Genomic DNA, 19,007 nt, shown 5'->3' on the forward strand with positions numbered 1-19,007 from the left:
TTGTTTAGGATCAGTAGAGCGTACCGTCTTTACTCGATTAAGCAGCACCCAACCTCGAATAAGCGCCCATCCTGTAGGTAGGAAAAGATAATAAGCGCCCAGCCTCGAATAAGCGCGTTAAGCGCCCACCCTCTACCTCCCTCATAAAAACCCCCCTGAAGTGCACAAGAGGAGTATTGATTAATATTGAAATTGAAATTGACTTAGTACTACTAAAAGACTTCCAAGAAGGCCAAATTTTCCTGGTATTTTACATAACCTATTTTCACGTTTTATTATTTATTGTTTTGTTGCAAAATAAACTAACTACTTGATAAAATGGTGAAAATTTAATAAGCGCCCAGCCTCGAAGAAGTGCCCACTCTCAAGGTCCAAAAATTTAACAAGCGCCCAGGGTGCTTAATTGAATAAATACGGTGTAGCAGCTGCTCTTGTGTTTGGGGTTAGGGGTATTGTTTCAAATTTGTACCATAGTTACAACTTTTTCTGCGCGATGACAAATAGTGAAGTGACCAATGCTCCCATATTTTTCCAGTGACTGTTATTGGACGCCGTTAAATGTTAGTAAGTTCGCGTCTTCCTCGTGATATTAGCTGGGACCGAGATTCGATTCCTCGCTGACGTGTATTCGTTTTGTTATTTTGATAAAACATCTTTTAACAGAAACTATGCAAAAATATAGCTGATTCACTTAGTGGGAATGTTCATTTTATTCACAATAAACTTCTGCCTTTACTGATTTAGCCTGTTTCAGGCTCTCGTTAGTTGAAGGGGAGAGCGAATAACGCGGGTGAGCGAGGAAAAAAATGAGGCGGGACAAAGGCTTGCCTTCGTCCCCCTCGTTTTTTTCCTCGCTCGCCCGCGTTTTTCGCTTTCCCCTTCAACTACCGAGAGCCTGGAACAGGCTATAACGGATCGAAACCCAAAGCGTTCAGCAACAATAATGACAACAAACAACAAGGTTCTGAAGCTTTTTGTAAAGTTGTTCTGGTTGTTATTATAGTGTTACAATGCTTCTGGGTGTTGTACACTTGGTAGTTACGACGGTAAATAGTGGAGGGGAGAGAATTGTACACCCACAACATGTTAAGCGGGAAGAGTCACTAAAAAAGTCCCCTATAAACGCCACTGTTAGAATACGACCCAATATGAAGATTAAAAGGCATTTAACAACGGAACCACGAGATTCTTGCCAGATAAGAGAAGACACAAGACATAACTTTATTTAAAGTAGTCATTTACCTACTTAGCTACAGGTAGATTTTACGGTGCATTTATTATTTCACGACATGTGTCTAAATAAAGTACTTACTTACTTTACTTACTTACTCGCGTACAAAAATTAGTGATTTTTGATACGAAGAAGTGCGATATGCAAAACTGTATCTTCAAATCGATGAATCGAAATAAATAGTTAGAAAAGCCAAAATGTCATGATAGATAGAAAGAGGTAGAAAAACTTCAAAAATGGCACAAGATGGTTTTATGTGTGAGTCTGGAAGACAGACTGAGACAGATTACGGATAACAAATTTTATAAATTCTGTATGTACTGTTACGGATGGATAACTGATTTTTAGAGAGGAGTGCTAAGCGAAATTACGTGTTTTCCAAGAGGCAAAACTCTGGAGTTCGAGTCACGTGTCTGTGTATATCCTCTATATCTACGTTGTTCATTGCACTTGACAACCTCAGATCTGTGAGATGGTTTTTGACCCGATAAGGAACAGCTGGGCACTGTATATCTTACTCTCAGTTAAACCAGTGTTCCTTAGCCTCCACTTTTTTATCATCAAACTCAGCTAAAGTCTGTTCCTGTCAGCTGCTTTGATGTTTGTTGTATTCATCAATAGATTGTCTAACTTTCATAACAGCCTGCTCCACAAGCCGCATGAACTCTCGCACATCAAACGCGTAGTTCCTAAATTTGGGATGATCTCTGTATTGTGCATGGAGCTCCTAGAAAAAAAAAAGCAACCGATTTAAAAGAAAATTAAGCGATAAAGCCCTAACGGTTCGTCTACTTACAAATGTGCGGAGATTAGCACTCGTAATTTGTATAAATTATTCTAAAAGTGCGAAACTACGAATAATAAAATGTAATGTAAATCAGGTAAGTAAGAAAGAATGTAGGAAACATGTCCAAAGGAGAATGTTTGCTAATAAAACAAATAGTTGTGCGCGAATGAAAGAAAACAAATATTAAACTAGCACATCTCTGCTTTGTCTAAAAGCTTTAAAGGGTTAACGGAAGTGGTAGAGGTAGAAATTTCCTTTGTATTATTTGAAAGCACTGGGTGTTGAACTGATATTATTTTTGTTTCTTTTTCAGTTCAATTCTGTTTGCAATTGGCAAAAAGCAACATTGGTGCTCAGCGCTCGGAAACAAATCAGTTTCGAACGTGTGTTTGACCAGAAAATGACATCAGCGAGATCAGACGATTCACAGGAACATGAAACCGGTCATGAAGCTGGAGGGTCGTTGCTCCGTCGGTGTAAATTTTTAGAGCCTGTCTGCAATTCCTGATGGAAACTGAAAATATCCCCACACAAATTTTTCCGCACTGGAACAACGTCAAACAGAACAGGAATCGATTACCAACCGATACAAAGACTGATGTTAGCTCTATAGTTGCCGGCAGGGTAAGGGCGACAGTAGACAGAATTCTAGTCCCGTTGCGAAAAAAAAAAGGAACAAGCGGCCAAAAAAGATTTACTATTTTTCTGTTTGTATTCACGACTTTACAGCAAGGCGCCCAAATTGTGACCACTTTTAATTTATTCACATTCTTCCGTGCAGATTTCATTCAATCAGAAGTTAACTGCAAGCTATCCACGGCTTTTGATTGGATTAAATCTGCATAAAAGAATGTGAATAAGTTAAAGGTGGTCACACATTTGGGCGCCTTGCTGTAAAACAAACGATCGAATAGGTGTCCAGTTCAAGCTTCGAGTCCAAGGATTTTAACTGACATAAAGTCGCATTATTCAAACATACAAAAATGAAACAGATCTAGGGCTTCAATCCTGTGCGCCGCCTGGAACGAAAACTCAAAAACCAAGTGGTAAAAATGGGAACGTACCGATACAAAGAAAACAAAAGTTCGAGAGCTGAGATGAATAAATTACAAACATACAACAACAGAGTCAATTAACGCTGTAACGGCTCATGTGCAGTCATACCAAAACTATTTAGATTCCCTGTTGCTGCCACCATAGTTCATTTACTGTCTGTTAGCACTAACTATCATCATGCTTAGGCTTATATGTCGCGATTGTCCAATTCCAGGTTGTGAAGCCAAATCCCTCGTAAGATTAAACAACCATTTAAGCCAAGTTCATCGCCTTGATAACAGTTACACTGAGCGACGAAAGTGGTTACAAGAATCCAAACGACAACCCAAAGAGACAGTGGCAGTTTACGACAGAGAGCAAAAGAAGACATCAAAGTTGTGTCTTACTTGTGCAAATGAAGTATTTCAGAGAGCTGTGCCTTCTAAAAGTACTAACAGGCGCCGTGATTGTCCGATTCCAAACTGCGGAGCCAAATACCTCGTGAGATTAGCCAATCATTTAAGCCAAGTGCATCAACTTAATGGAGTTCAGCGAAGAAAGTGGCTACAAGAAGCAAAGCTCCAACCCAAAGAAACAGTGGCAGTTTTAGACGGAGAGCAAAATGAAACATCAACTTCAGGTATTGACAGGCAGCGCCGTGATTGTCCGATTCCAAACTGCGGAGCTAAATACCTCGTGAAATTAGCCAATCATTTGAGCCAGGTACATCAACTAAATAAAGTTGAACGAAGAAAGTGGCTACAAGAAGCAAAGCTCCAACCCAAAGTATATTTGATGAATTACAGAGACGAGATTGGGGAAGAATTTCCGTCAAGACCGCGAACTAAATTCAAGGTCGAGAAAGTCAAGAAGCGAATCTATCGTAAATGCCCAATTCCTCAGTGCAAAGCTAAATACATCACAAATCTATCAATACATTTGAGAATTGTGCATCAATTAAATCGCATTGAATGGCGAAAATGGCTCAAAGAAACGAAGCAGACAGTCATACATTGCAAGGAGCCACAAAACGGAGAAGAATCGGATCTTTGTGAAAGTTGTGCTTGCGAAGCAGCTGCAACAAGACCTAGACCAAGACGTCGAGTTTGCCGCGATTGTCCAATTCCAAACTGTGGAGCAAAATACCTCGCAAGGTTACACAATCATTTGACCAATGTTCATAAACTAAATGTCACTCAACGCAAGAAGTGGTTGGAGCAAGCGAAACTACAATCTTAATTAAGCAAAAGTAGCTCAAAAGTGCGTGAACTCATTTCTAATTAAATTATGCGAGTTGTTTTGCTTCATTCTGCCATTTTCAATCCGTTGGAATCCCCATGAAACTTTTACTTTCGTTGAAAACAAAGCGCATAAACACAAAGTATCATTAACTCCTAATGTAAATCAACATTTTAGTTGGTTAAATACTGCTGCAAAACAATACAAAAACTGTTTTGGGGCCGTCCCTTGGGTTTAATGAAATGGTATGTGTTCAAAAGACAAAAACTTAGATAACTGCTTACAGCTTGCAGCCCCACTTAATGAATCAAACGAACATATTCCACAAACGAAAAAAATGTTTGGGTAAGGACCGGGCATATAAACCACAGAGAAAGTGTTATCTGAAAGAAAAGCTCAAACTACAAAAGCTAAGATAAACATAAAGACAAACTGTTATTATGGAAAGATGAATATGCCACGACTGTCCAATTCCAGGCTGTGAGGCAAAATCTCTTGTCCGAGTATCCAGTCATTTGAGTCGTGCTCATCAACTTGATAGCACTGAGCGCCTAAAGTGGTTACAGGAATGCAAACTACAACCTAAAGAGACAGTGATGGTTTACGACAGAGAGCAAAACAAAACGTCGAGGCTGTGTTTTACATGTGCAAATACAATTTCTCCTAGACCTGGGCTTACTACTAAAAGAAGGCGCCGTGATTATCCGATTCCAAAATATATCTCATGCGTTTAGCCGATCATTTAGGGGGAGTTCATCAACTTGACAGCGCTGAGCGTCGAAAGTGGCTTCAGAAATATACAAACTACAACTCAAAGATTCAGTGGCAGTTAACGACAGAGCAAAACGAAACGTCCGAGCTTTGTTTCGCCTGTGCAAAAGAAATTTCTCTGACACTTGAGCCTACTTCTAAAAGGAAGCGGGGGGGGGGGGGCACTCAAAAACGTTTTATACGGGGAGGCTCCGCCCCGAGCTCTGACCCCTTACCCTTTTATATACCATTTGTGACAGAAATTGTACCCATTTCGTATACCTTTTACTGAAAAGGGTACCCCTTTCATTTACCTAAAAGACATGGCATAGACTTAGAACAGGACGTTTTCTTGTCAATTTCACGTAGCGCTTAATACATTAAAATAATACAGCCGTTAATTGCGTCTGTTCGAAATATTTTAATTAAAGGCCCTTTTTAATACCTAAATGACAGATTTCTATACCCTTTCGTATACCAAAACCTATAAAATTCCTACCCTTTCATATACCAGTAAGCCTGAAAAAGGTACCCCTTTCGGGAGGAGCCTCCCCGTACAGGTCTTTATAGGGAGTACCCCCCCCCCCCCCCCGGGCTACAGGAATCCAAACTACAACTCAAATTGACAGTGACACTTTGCGACAGAGAGCAAAACGAAGTGTCCTACTAGATGTAGTATAAGGAGGCGCCGTGATTGTCCGATTGCAAATCGTGGGGCCAAATATCTTAAACGATTGGCCGAACATTCATCAACTTGAGTGCTGAGTGCCGAATGTGGCTACAAAAAGCAAAGGTTCAGCTTAATGATAAAGAATCAGAGCTTTGTGCCAGCGAAGTAGCTTCTACAGACCAAAATACCATGCAAGGCTACCCAATCATTTGACCGATGTTCATAAACTAAACGTTATTCAACGCAAGCAGTGATTAGAGCAAACAAAACTACAACTTTAAGCAAACTTATATTAAGAAATCTTTTCTTAATATGATTAAGCAATGTCTACAACTGCATCTGTGAGAAATTTGTTTAAAAAATCATGTGTGTGTAAATTGTTTTTAACTTTCTATAAAACGTGTATCATTTTATAACAAAATAAGAGGGAATAAAAGTTCATTACTTCAAAGTTTTGGAAGGTTTTCTTATCGTCACGAAACAATTGCCTTTTGGTGCTGTGCCTCGGGTTTTAATTGCATTTGTTTTAATGTAAAGAAAAAAATGCATTTAGACAAATTGCTCCAGCTTAGCTGTATACAACACTAAAGAAGGAACATTCACATTACGAGCGAACTAAGGAATGCTAGAGCTGAGTTCAAAAACTCATTAATAATTCATAAATATATTAATGTTCAATTAATGTCTTTAATTAAGACACGGTTAAACTAAATGTCCAGTTTTCTAGGCCAAAATAACCCCGAATCTAAATGTAAGTGCAAAAATGAGTTGATCTACATCAGAAGATTTTGAAGCCGTTCAATAAATTCGCAGTTCGTGTTTTATCAAGTCTAAAAAACTCAGCTGCATCTCATGTTTTAAACTTGATAAACACTGCTGCTCATGAATGCATGCATGAATGTCGAAACCAGTAGCAGAGTAAACAGTCTTCCTCTATAAACTCTGTCAGTAGGTATAGACTGTTTTCATGGCAGCCATATTGGAGGAGTCAAACAATAAAAAATAATTTTGAAATGATTTTTCCCCAAAAGAAAATCGTTCTATTGTTTCACTCCTTCAATATGGCCGCCATGAACACACTCTATACAGTGGAATACAGATTTTTAAATAGGCAAATCAAAGGTAAAAATGTCTACATACTAAACTGCCAGCTACACACATATACTACCTCGGTATGTTCAACAATTTTGTCCTTGTTTTCCCACGTTATGTACGACACTCCTCTGAAACGTTGAAAATACAAGAAAATAAAAAAAAAACTTCACTTTATGTTTTTTGGACCTGATCTTCTTTTTTATTTTACTTTAGATTTTCATTTGTATTTTAGTCAGAATCTGAGGCTTGAAAAAATATAAAAAAACATCGAAGTATTTTTTTGCATGCTATTCTCTTTATCTTCTGGCCCTATCCCCTACCTGGGGGCAAGGAACTAAGTGTTATTTTCCACTGGCTGAGTGAAACGAAATAAGTGGAAAATGTTTTTCTCACACACCGCTGGGACCTGGGAAAGGGTCATGTGACTTTTGGCGGGGAGTTGTTTTTGTTGCGTCCGCCATTGCTGACCTTTTCCCACCCACCCGCCTAAGATTTTTAGTTTGTGTAGTATTTTTTGTTAGCCTTGCCATTTAGCTTTGCAATTTTTCCTTGTGATACAGGATGTACATGTATAGTTTTGTTGAGTTTTGTAATAAAGGTCAGGTGGCGGTCGGCCTGGCATGGCTACCAGTGGTGTGTGAGAAGAAGATTCTCTTTACCTTAGTCTTGCTAAATCTCGATAGCAATTCATATCACCACAATTGTACCTAAAAATAGTCACATAACAATTAATGAGAGTACACCAACTAACCTACAAGAAAATTGCAAAAGTTAAAAAAAACGATTCTGCACAATTATGTTTGTTATCACCGAGTGGATTTATAGTAAATTCGTATGGCTGTTAGCGTCAGAAAACTGGAAACGTGTTCTTCACAAGCAGAAATGCGTTATTCGCGTCAAAACGTGCGGTCACGGTTTTAATTTATTAGAAGGATAAAATGCATTCTCGTCCCCATAGCCCTTTCGTTTCTCTTAGCCGGCTGGGCCTTGGCACGAGGAAACAAAGGGCTCTGGGGACAGAGAATTTCCAGTCCTAGATTCTAGGACTTCCGGTCTTCATGTATGCAGTCACAACGTCTCAACAGAATGTATGAGAGAGTCGTTACGTTTTTGACTTCCGTTTAAGAATTCTTTGTTCCAAACAGCCAATCAAAAAAATTCGAATTAATTCAAAAATCCTATGTCCCCAGAGCCCTCCGTTTTCTCGTGCCAAGCCGGCTAAGAGAAACGAAAGGGCTATGGGGACGAGAATGGATAAAATGTTGTTTGCATTGTTTTAACAAAATGTTACTTACAGTTCAAACAGATTTGCCCAGTCTGGTAAAAAGAGAGCATGAGACAAACCAGCTCCATGCATTCCAATAAATATGTCCGTGTTGTGGCTCCTCTGGAAAATAATAATAATAATAATAATAATAAACATTTTTATAGCGCCTATCCAGGCCTGCTCTGGGCGCTTTACAAATACTGTACGTTAAAAAAAAAAAAATTCACTAGAATCACAATATAATAAAATCTATAAAAATTCGTTAAGAACAGTCATTGTACATGATAAATTTTTTTATTAATCACAAAGAAAATAGATAACATGAATGGAACAACAATAACTTACTTTGAGCTGTTCAAGAAAAGGTACATCCCTGAGAAAAAATGTGAATAAAAAAATGTGAATTAAGAAAAACAGCTACACATAATAATCGTTAGTCAAGCTTACATCATAAACTAGTTTTTTAGCATGGAATAAAAGTTGAATGCAGTGCTGCTTGAAAGTTATATGAGGCACTTCTTGCTTTTATGTTAACACGTATGTATGAACCCTATGGTATGAAAGCTACTTTACGGTACTTTCATTGAATTAGAACAGAGTTGACAACGAGGTGAATGTTGAACCTTTGTAAATCAGGATGCAGGCACAGGGGGTTGTGGAAAAATGAAACATTACTACAGACAGTACCAAGAATATTGTGACACATTTAACTTCACTCCAGGGTATGTTTCCAAGGCGTGAATAATCTGTTAACACAAAGCAACGCAAAATCAACACTAAGTGGAGATTATAACATTGCCTCATACATGTATTTTCAATTTGTTATTAGTTTCGTTTTTGTATAAAAAGGCACATATCCACTATCACTCAAGATGTTAGGTATTCAGTATTTTTAGCCTTAAATTAGAGCTAGGCATTAGTTGTATAATTTGGGCTACTCATTACTTATTAACAGGCATTGGATATGTAGCGTGTTACAAAAGGGTGTAGATCAGTTGATATTGTAGACACATTCATGCACATTGTTTTATACTACGAGTTATTTTTCCTTCTTTTCCTCCCACCCTACAGTATGTGGGTTGAAGTTTTATTTCCGGTTTAGTTTTACTTTCGAGTTCCTTGTACTGGAAATAAACTTCCTTTTCCAAAGAAATGTTTTGGTGGTTGTCTTGTGTTTTAGTTAGTTTCACTAGCGAGAATAGGTCTGTTAATGAGACGAAACTATATATTTTTAAAATGTTTAAAAAGTTCTGCTGAGGGTCAATAGCTGTGGTTCCAATAGTTCCAGTGGTTGTGGTTCCACAACTTGACTTTTGGCAGAATTATTTAAAAACATTGCAAAAAGTTGTTTATGGAAATGCTGATCATTATTCAATTATAAAAAATGGGCTGAATGAGCTCGTTTTTTAAGTTATAAGCACTTACAACTACAATTAAGTATGTTTTTGGTAGGTTATACTGTTGCTATGGCAATCTGTTGTGCCAAGAAAAACAACCATTACTTGTTTATTAATCATTCGGCATGAGTCTGATGTCATTCTTGTAGGGTCACCTTATGAACAGTGGCAGTATTGTTCCATCAAAGTATAAGAGTTGAAAAGTTTTCAAAACCATTACCAGCTGAGCCACCTTATTTAGGGCCTTTACACAGGGAACCCAAATGCTGTATTAGTTATTCATAATCTTAGAATAAAAATGTTCTTATATTACTACATTCCTGTGTTTTTCCTCTGTTTGATTTTTACCGGTTTGGGGGCGATTTGAATTAGAGCAAAGGCGGTTTACGTTGCCAGTTTTAAACGGTGATTGATCTGTCGCAATGTTAATACGACGCGCCTCAAGTTGCAATTGTTATTAACTCAAATTACTAAAACCATTAACTATTTACTCTCCTCGCGGGAAGTTTCGTGTTTCAAATTACGGTCACGAGAGTTCCTTCTCTCTTCTCTCCCGAGAGAGGAGGTAATAGTTAATAATAACAGTTAAAGTAAAACTTGAGACATAATTGAGGCGCGTCGTATTGACTCGATATTGACATTGCGACAGACCCATTACCGTTTAAAACTCGTAACGTAAACCGCCTTCTTTTAAATTCAAATCGCCCCCAAACCGGTGAAAAAAGACACAGGAACGCAGGTAAATAAGAACGTTTTTATTTTAAGATTATGAATAACTAATACAGCGTTTGGGTTCCCTGTGGCCTTTACAAAAACAGTGAATTTTCCCCATGAAACTTTATGTTGGGAAAGAGCAAAACTCACCGTACTTCACTGTACCAGTCATTAAACATTTTGTTTTAACAGTAAGTTAACTTAAGTAAAAGAAATTTTTCTGATTTTTAAGTTTATTTATCATCATTTGAGTTATCATTCCTTCACACCCAAAATTGATGGTGGTTTCAAGAGAGGGTTATAAATGTTATCTTTAGGTGGGAAACATGATGTGAGGCTAATTCTTAACTATCTCAATTTATAGTTCAGTTATTTGGCGAGTGAGACCTGAAGCTACTGTATTTTGATACTTTTACTTCCAAGCTTTTGTAGATCGGATAAAGCTTGAAATTAATATATCAAAATACAGCTAGCTTGAGGCTTTACTTGAATCACTGAACTGTAAGCAAGATGCTACAGAAGGGCAACTTCAAACAGAATTATGTTTCACATTATTTCAATTTAATATGAATATAACACAAATTTGATAAACCAACCTGTTTCTCACTAGCACATCTCTTAACTCAACAGCACAAAGTCAAGCTCACCTCTTTCTCATTCAATATTTTCCTAAACTTTGTTCCTCTTGAAAGTAATGTAATACGGATTGGCTCACTGCTGTTCTAAAAATAAATGGAATTCATGACCATCATTAAAACTAACAACTAAAGATTATTAAGTCCGCATGCAGGTCAAGGCCCAAACCACTGGAGCTAATAAACCCTTTTTGCAGAGGCACATAGAAAAAAGTAACTAGCAGATATATATTATTGGATGGTATGCCAGTGTATCACATATTTTCCCTTGGCATTTTGTCACATTGTCACTGACATACTTTTTCTCTTGATTGGAGAGATGTGTTGAGAGAGTAAAGTACCTTGCCAAAGAACACAACACAAAGACATCATAATTTATTTTGAACAAAAATGCCTAAGAATCATGGTTCTAAATCCCCCCTCTACAGCCTCAGCTGACAACAGAATGCTTAATTATTTTTGAACAAAAACTAAATAGTAGTCTAGATGGTTTGTTTATAGAATAAAATACAGTTAAGATGTTTGTAAAAGCACTTCTTTTTGTAACCGCCATTACATGTAGGTTTATGTATATCAATACCTGTAAATTTTTTTCTTGAATGATGCCAAGGCTACTCATCACATGTTCTGAGAATGCCTTGAAAAGACCACTTTTAGAACAACCTGGAGTCTGATGAGAAAGAATGGACAGAACTTACGATTAGATTTCACCTTTATTTCTCCTTGGATTTACAAGGAAAACTGTATAGCTAATTTCTCCAAGAAAGAAAAGGCGAATAAAAAAATAAATAAAATAGTAATGATAATAAAAGTTAATGCGAAACAGCCAACCTACAGTAAAACATAAACTAGCAGCCACCTCCCCTACAATGGCCACCAGTATACTGCAGTCAGGACCATGTCCCAAACATGCATGATTTATATATTTTACTTCTATTGAAACCTCCCTGTAAAAGGTTGTTAATTCTGCCCCTGCAGGGAAGCTGTTATAGGGTGGTCCAGCTAGCCTTAAAACATTCCTTTGATGACACTGTATATTACATTTTGTACAATATTACTGGTCAAAAAACTTCTTTTGTTATGCTATCAATCTACAAACCCACCAATCACTTTCCAGCCAATTGAGGTCACCAAGTATTACACTTTTGCCTTCAACAGGGCCATAGTATTGTAATAGCAACAAAAAATTTCAGTACAATTTAACAAATGAAAAGCTTTGATCATGCTTTGTTCTGTTTTAAAGCATGGAAAGAAGTGACAAGAACATGAAAGAAGTGTAGGATAAAACACGAGCCCTAGGCAAGTGTTCTCTTACTTCTTGAGTGCTCTCATCACTTAAAACATTTGTTCTCCATGCTTTGTGCTCGCATAAAGCACACTGTTAAAACCAATGAAATTGCTTATATTTATTTATACATTATTTATAAAACTAGAACAACTCACCAAAGGTGTGTTATAGTACAAACCAAACACCATTCTGGGTAGAAGAGCAAAGATTGCCTCTTTAAAACACACCTTGAAAAGAAACAACAGAAGCTGTGACAAAGACATACCCTTGCAATGAACAGTGCTCAGCATTTGTTAGCGATAATTATTGAATTTTGTTTTTAATTACCCGCTTATGTTGATATTCCTTGCCAAGATACAGGACTGGGTTGGATGTAAAAACTTTCCAAGTCGCTCCAAAATTTCCTAAACTTCTTCTTGCATGCTAAAATTTAACAATAAACAAGACCATTGTAAAAGTGATCAAAAATATTAATGCAGTATGCCAAGGGATAACAAACAGTTAGATAAGATACATGTAATAATTATTTTCTATTTTTCTTTTTTAAATAATTATGGAGTTTGGAAGGCACAAACCTCTTCCCACAAGACGATATTGACATCCGTGTCAAAGGATCCATTCACATGTTGTGTGACGTACAGATTGAAGAAATCACAGAAATGATGGTACATATTCACAACTATAACAAAAATAAACATTTTTAGTATAAACTTGTATGTTGGATGTAGTTTCACGATGTTGTTTGTAAACACCGTATTTATTACTTGTAACACCCAAATCATTACCATCCCGTGTAGTTTACAAATTTTCTTGCGTTGTAATACCTGTTATGTCTGCGAGACAAACTGACATCTAAGTCTGCTACACGTGTTTGTGAACACTTAAAATCTGATAAAAATTTGCACATTTTTAATTCCAGCACATGAATGGGACAGAAACATGCAAGGCGTTGTGTTCAGAAGATTGCTTTTTAATCCTCTACATCGCCTCCACAGATTTCAACTCAAAATCAAGGAGGCCTTACACATCAGATGGGAAAAGTCTTCATTAAACAAGTTAATCACGCCAATCTATCACTTTCATTTTAATTTAATCCCATTCTTCAATCCCATTGTATTTCAATCAGTTACTCATTTTTTTGTTGTCATTCAGTAATTAATGTTCTATTTTTTGTATTTATATCACACCGACTAGCAGTCTACTGTTGTTTGCAACTGAAGATGGATGCAGGACATGCAAAATAATTCTTGAAGATTATTTCTTGCCTGCTGTTATTTTGTATACTTGTAAGTGATTAATAGTTACTTCTTATAATAAATGGGCTTTATTTCTTAAATTCTTTTGAAATAATTTGCACTTCTAATGTTCGTATAATTATATGGTCAAAGGGGCTATATGTTGCAATTTTTATAGTCCTGTTTGCGATGCATAAAACCTGAAAATATAAGGGTACAGCAGTACAACATACGTGCATCAAGTTTCATGAATAAAGTTGGTTTTTCCACGATTACATCACAATGCTTTTCCTCATTTGGTTTAAATGGCAATGATGAAAAGTCTTCTACTTCATTTAACCTGCAAAAATGTACAATCATCATGGCCTCTGTCAATAAATTCATTAATCATATGAGCATGGAATCATAACTTCACTTCATCATCTACTCTTCTTTAACAATAATTTTACATGCAGTAGTGTTTCAGAAATAATTGCACTGCATATAGCATGCAGTTCAAGGGATGAACAATGCCACAAGACTCTCAACATTCTTGTTTTTTTCCTTGCTCTATCGTGTTTTCGCTCTTTCCCAACTACTGAAAGCAAGGACTGGAAAAAAAAAATTGAATTTCAGTTTGCCCTTCAGACAGCAGCTCTAAAATTTGGCTTTCCTCCTAGGCAAGCCGGTCACAGATAATTGTTTTTACAATTAAGTTCGCATACAAATTGCTGGGGCAAGAAATTCAGTATTGGACGACCGGACGACACTTTTTTCAAGCCTTGCTGGAACAGGCTTATCCATGCATGTTGACTCCTTTGACATTTCAATAAAAATATAATACGAAACATATTGCGTTACCATGAACTTAGCTCCATTCTGTATTTGCCATCTTCACTGAGGGTGTTAGAATCCACCTCACAAAACCCACCGATTTTCTGTGGTTTAAAAACCTTTGACTGCGATCTGTAAATCATGTTTAGACAACAACAAAATTCATATATTAGTAGTAATATAAGTGTTTTGCATGTTACACATAATTGAAGGGCTTGGTCAGAAAATAGCTCATCAGTATGCCAGTTTGTTGGATTTTCCATTTTTATGTAGCTGTAAAGCTTGGGGAGAGATGTGTAATACCAGACGTTTTGTGTGTAGTTATTTGTTAGCACGGCTTTCTTAGAAACCAATTCAATGCAGTTGAAGAGATTCTGTCTGTCTGTCTGTCTGTCTGTCTGTCTGTCTGTCTGTCTGTCTGTCTAACATGATTGTAAGCTAAATTTCCACTTACACTGTACTACTTTGGGAGAAGAAAAGCCCAAGAATATAAAAGTAACAATTTTCATTTTTTATCAAGTGATACCTATCCTGATTTGCAGCACCATTTGTGAAATCCATGTATAAGTGTTTGGCCTTACAGTACGTCAACTGTTTGGAGCAAACAAGTGAGGAACTGTCTACCTGAGAAATAAAAATGAAGACATACAATCTATTTTAATTATTGCATCTTTTAATAACATGGAAAGTTCAAAAAACCCAGTTAACATAACTCACATTTTATGCTTCCAACAATCTTAAAAAAATTACTATTATACCAATGACAACCAACCAATCCAGAAAAAAAACTAATAAACTTAAAATCCAATAAGACATGGACTTATTCAATTGACTAATGACTGTTTGAACCAGTTCAGAATGAATAAATAAACTGCTTTTTTCAGAAACCTTCACTGAGATGACTGACAGCAGTGTAAAATGTAACCATAATGGTTAAGTTGTTACATGTATCTCCAGGTATTTAACAGGTACATTTATTTGGCTGACAAACTTTTAAGGTTTAAGTTTCTTCTAACCTCATTTTCTTTAGGCTTACATACAAATTGTAAGCTATCTTGAACAGATTTCACATAACCAAAATCACTTTCCTTCCAAAACCGGTAAATTTTATCTTCAATCCTGAAAACAATAAATTTTTACAATCAAAACAACTTTCAGAAAGTTTAAAATATATCTAGCTGTCAGGTTCAATTTTTACCCTTGGTACCATCTGGTATTTGTTTGTTTTTTGTTAAATATTATCAAACTATTACTAATTACTACACAACAATAAAAATGAAGGAAAAAACCAAACTATGCCAAGCATAATCTACTTCAATCAAGCCGCCCAAAAAAAATACTCGCCAATTATAAAGCTTATATTCGCATAAATTATTTACTACACGCATGATTGTTTTCGAACAATGGCTTTCGGCGGGCTTAAGTGAACTCACTAATGAAATCAAATCACTGAACCCTTCAGTCTGGGAGAAATTATATTTAGCTTGTAGTCGCATAAATTATTTACTACACGCATGATTGTTTTCGAACAATGGCTTTCGGCGGGCTTAAGTGAACTCACTAATGAAATCAAATCACTGAACCCTTTAGTCTGGGAGAAAGCTTGTAGTTGCATAAATTATTTACTACACGCATGATTGTTTTCGAACAATGGCTTTCGGCGTGCTTAAGTGAACTCACTAATGAAATCAAATCACTGAACCCTTCAGTCTGGGAGAATTTTTGTCCTAAACCAATGATTCAATTTAGTCCCTGGGGCGCTTATTAACTTTTGGCACCTCATGTGAGAGTGCTTGTTTGAGAGAGGGCGCTTATTCAGGACAAGTAAGGGCAGTTTCCCATAAAAGGGGCACTTATTAGAATAGGGGCACTTATAAGAATTGGGCTGCTTATTAGAATGGGGGCGCTTATTGACAAAAACATATACAAAGGGGGGTGCTTATAAATTCAGAAGGGGGCACTTGAAAGGAGGGCGCTAAATCAAATCATTACAGTAACCCCCCAAAATCCTTCTTTCATCACCACCACTTAAAACCCTGAGTAACCCCCTGTGGATATGTGAGTTTGAAATTTTGTGTTGACACCTTGCCTTAAAAACTTAACCCTGGTAAGTCTTGTTGAATTCCTTGGTTTACCATTTGCCAGATGTTGAATGCCACTGACCAAGTTTCAGGGAGCCAAACAACTGTCTGGTGATATTATCACACACTGGTTCGTGTAGATTATAATTCCAAGTACAGGAACATACTATTAGATACATATTTATCAAATACTCACGTTTTAAAACGTCTCCCATAGCTGCTATCACAGTGTGGCTTTACGAACCACTTGTCTGGTGAGGTACAACCTGTTTCATATCCCCAGCACTGCTTCTGTTTTCTACCAGCTGCATCCTGCATTAAGCAAGAAACTCATTACAACCTATATCTAAAACAGGGGGGGGGGGGCAACTCAAAAAAAGTTTTATATGGGAAGGCTCTGTCCTAAGGTCCAACCCCCTTACCATTTTATATATGTTGTGGTTCAAATTTATCTTTGGTTTAAAATTTTTCAAACCAGTTTGATTTTCATTTCCCATTGTTTCAGATTATGTTAATGAATATGAGACAATGAAATATGAAAATCAAACTGGTTTAAAAAAATTCAACCAAAGATAAATTTGAACCACAACATATACACCATTTTGACCAAAACAGGTACCACTTTCGTACCTTTTATTGAAAATAGTACCCCTTTCATATACCTACATTTAAATGACATATCATATAACATATACCTAAAACTTAAACAGGAAGTTTTACGAAGCATTGTCAGAAACTCGTAAGGGTTGAAATGTGTAATGCGCATTCACAGCGTTTGAATATTTAGTTTTGCCATGTACCATATTTGAAAACACAAAGAGTTTGTACGCGAATACTTTACACACATAATGACACATGCAACAACAATTTCGGTTTGGCAGTGAGTTACTTGAATTCTGACCTAAACGCCATAAATTTCTTATAGAAACTAAAGAAATTGATAAAGTGTATCCAAGCAATGTTATCCAGTGTACTTAAACACAATAAAACAGGAGAACTTAACCAAATTCAACTTTATTTAACCAAGCTTTTTAAAAACAAGATTACACCACCAAGCACAAGCTAGTGCACGCTGTGAATTTAATCCAAATTGTAATTTTGATTGGCTACGTTTTTCTCCTGATTTTCCAAATATGGGACTTAATAGAAACCAATTTGCAAGCGCTTTGTTCTGACAGGAAAAAAAAATTAGAAAAGGTGTTTCGATAATGGCCTGGAGGGTAGGGGATTTGATGCTCTTTGAATCAAAGACTGTCTGAACTGCTAACATAGCAGGGAAATTGACCAAAAGTATTAAAAAATGTCAAATGCCCAGGAATTTGCCCAGGGAGTGGGACGCTTTTGGAATTTTCTGATACTATAAGCCAGTCTGGAGAGTATGGCAAGTGCATGTGAAAGCCTTTTCTAAATGTTCATTGCGCACACCAGAATTGCAGCATTGCACATGACAGCTGACCACAGCTCACACGATGCCATGCCTGCGTGAGTTCCTGATTTCCATTATTATTATTTAAAAAATGGCTCTGCATGTGCAAGATCTCTTCGAGTCGTCAAATTCCTTCTAATCTGCAAACTGGGATACAGGCTTACATTATGCATGGCTGTACATTATTTATGTACTTTAATTTGGTGTAATTTTTTTCCAAAACAGTCCAGATGTTTGTTTTTTTCCTTTGCTTCCAGACTTACAGTAAATGGTAATGAATATAAGAAAATAAATAATAAAAACCAGACTGGTTTGAAAAAATATAAGGCAAAGATAATTTTAAACTGCAACACATAAGTTAAGTCTTAAGCTTATGTACATTATAAACTTAAAACTCATTTTAATTATTAATTACCAGTAATAAGCATGTAGGTATCAATAAAACATTCTTTTAATTAAGGAGCATTACTTGAAAGAGACGATATTCTCCAAAAAAAGGATAAGTTCGTTATCTAAATAAGGTAACATTTCACGTACACTAATTATAAGGCTTAAAATTGAAAACGAGTAAGCTCAGCTGTATGCTAAGGTAAGCTTACTGATCGCTAAGTTACACGTAAGCTTGCTGTTTCCATAATTTACCTCGCAATTCCCATGTTTTCTGCAGGTTTCTGCGTCAGATTCGTCCACCTGGTAAAAATATGAGTCTCCTTCTTTATGACTGTCGTCACTGTGATCTCTGGTTTCCTTGTTTTCAGTCAAACTGATCGACAAAACTCCAGCTAAAAGAAAAACAAAGTTTCTACAGTTCATGTTCGGAGGTCAGAGTCAGATACTAAGGGGGGTCTGGGAACAAAGTATAGTGATAGTGCCCAGTCGCGCGCGGCTGCTAACAATAACAGATTCACGCGCAGAAATTCGTGCAGCATAGGTACTGATAAAAAAATTGGTAAATACTATCCTGTTGTTATAATTTTTAGCTTTGTACCCTAAAGAAGGCAGCATTGCCGAAACGTCGGGAAAATAAATATGACAACAGCGTAGTTTTAACCATTGTTTTCATTGCTAACAATTACAGCTCATTTCCTCCAAGTTTTCTCCTCCCATTTGAAGATCTTGAGCTAAAGGACCTATATGTCTTCTTCTTCTTCTTCAACGTAACTCACCTCCTTCAATAGTGAAGATTCTCGTGAGTATTATAATAAAACCGGATATAATTATGTGGTGCAGTGGAACCTCGCTCTACAGACACCCGCTAAATACGGACAGTTTTGTTTGACCAACAAAACACTTTTCTGCCACACAAGTGGCAAAAGCTTTAGAGGGCACTTTTCGGCCACTACT

At 36.7% G+C, this 19,007-nt stretch overlaps 1 protein-coding gene across 1 annotated transcript; it reads right to left on the reverse strand.

The window, feature by feature from the left end:
• Positions 1 to 1,197: 1,197 nt before the first annotated feature.
• On the reverse strand, positions 1,198 to 18,476 carry LOC144633870 (EGF domain-specific O-linked N-acetylglucosamine transferase-like). The gene is made up of 17 exons (XM_078492778.1): positions 18,306 to 18,476; positions 16,434 to 16,549; positions 15,173 to 15,275; positions 14,683 to 14,780; positions 14,184 to 14,288; positions 13,577 to 13,683; positions 12,684 to 12,787; positions 12,436 to 12,531; positions 12,264 to 12,335; positions 11,401 to 11,490; positions 10,833 to 10,907; positions 8,762 to 8,820; positions 8,420 to 8,447; positions 8,103 to 8,194; positions 7,467 to 7,514; positions 6,881 to 6,935; positions 1,198 to 1,958 (listed from the first exon to the last, which is right to left on the reverse strand). Exons 1-17 carry the CDS (start codon positions 18,474 to 18,476, stop codon positions 1,818 to 1,820), a joined length of 1,560 nt encoding a protein of 519 aa, XP_078348904.1. The 3' UTR covers positions 1,198 to 1,817.
• Between the last annotated feature and the right edge of the window lie 531 nt (positions 18,477 to 19,007).

This window comes from Oculina patagonica, chromosome 1, assembly GCF_052425735.1.
Source record: "Oculina patagonica isolate OP01 chromosome 1, crgOcupat, whole genome shotgun sequence".
NCBI classification, from domain to species: Eukaryota; Metazoa; Cnidaria; class Anthozoa; order Scleractinia; family Oculinidae; genus Oculina; species Oculina patagonica.

Coding starts and splice junctions, on each gene's coding strand:
- LOC144633870 (XM_078492778.1), bottom strand. CDS start 18,476: ATGAACTGTAGAAACTTTGTTTTTCTTTTAGCTGGAGTTTTGTCGATC. Junction 11,491..12,263: donor TGTACTATAACACACCTTTG/GTGAGTTGTTCT, acceptor CTTTCTCATCAG/ACTCCAGGTTGTTCTAAAAG. Junction 1,959..6,880: donor AAATTGTTGAACATACCGAG/GTAGTATATGTG, acceptor TTTTTTTTCTAG/GAGCTCCATGCACAATACAG.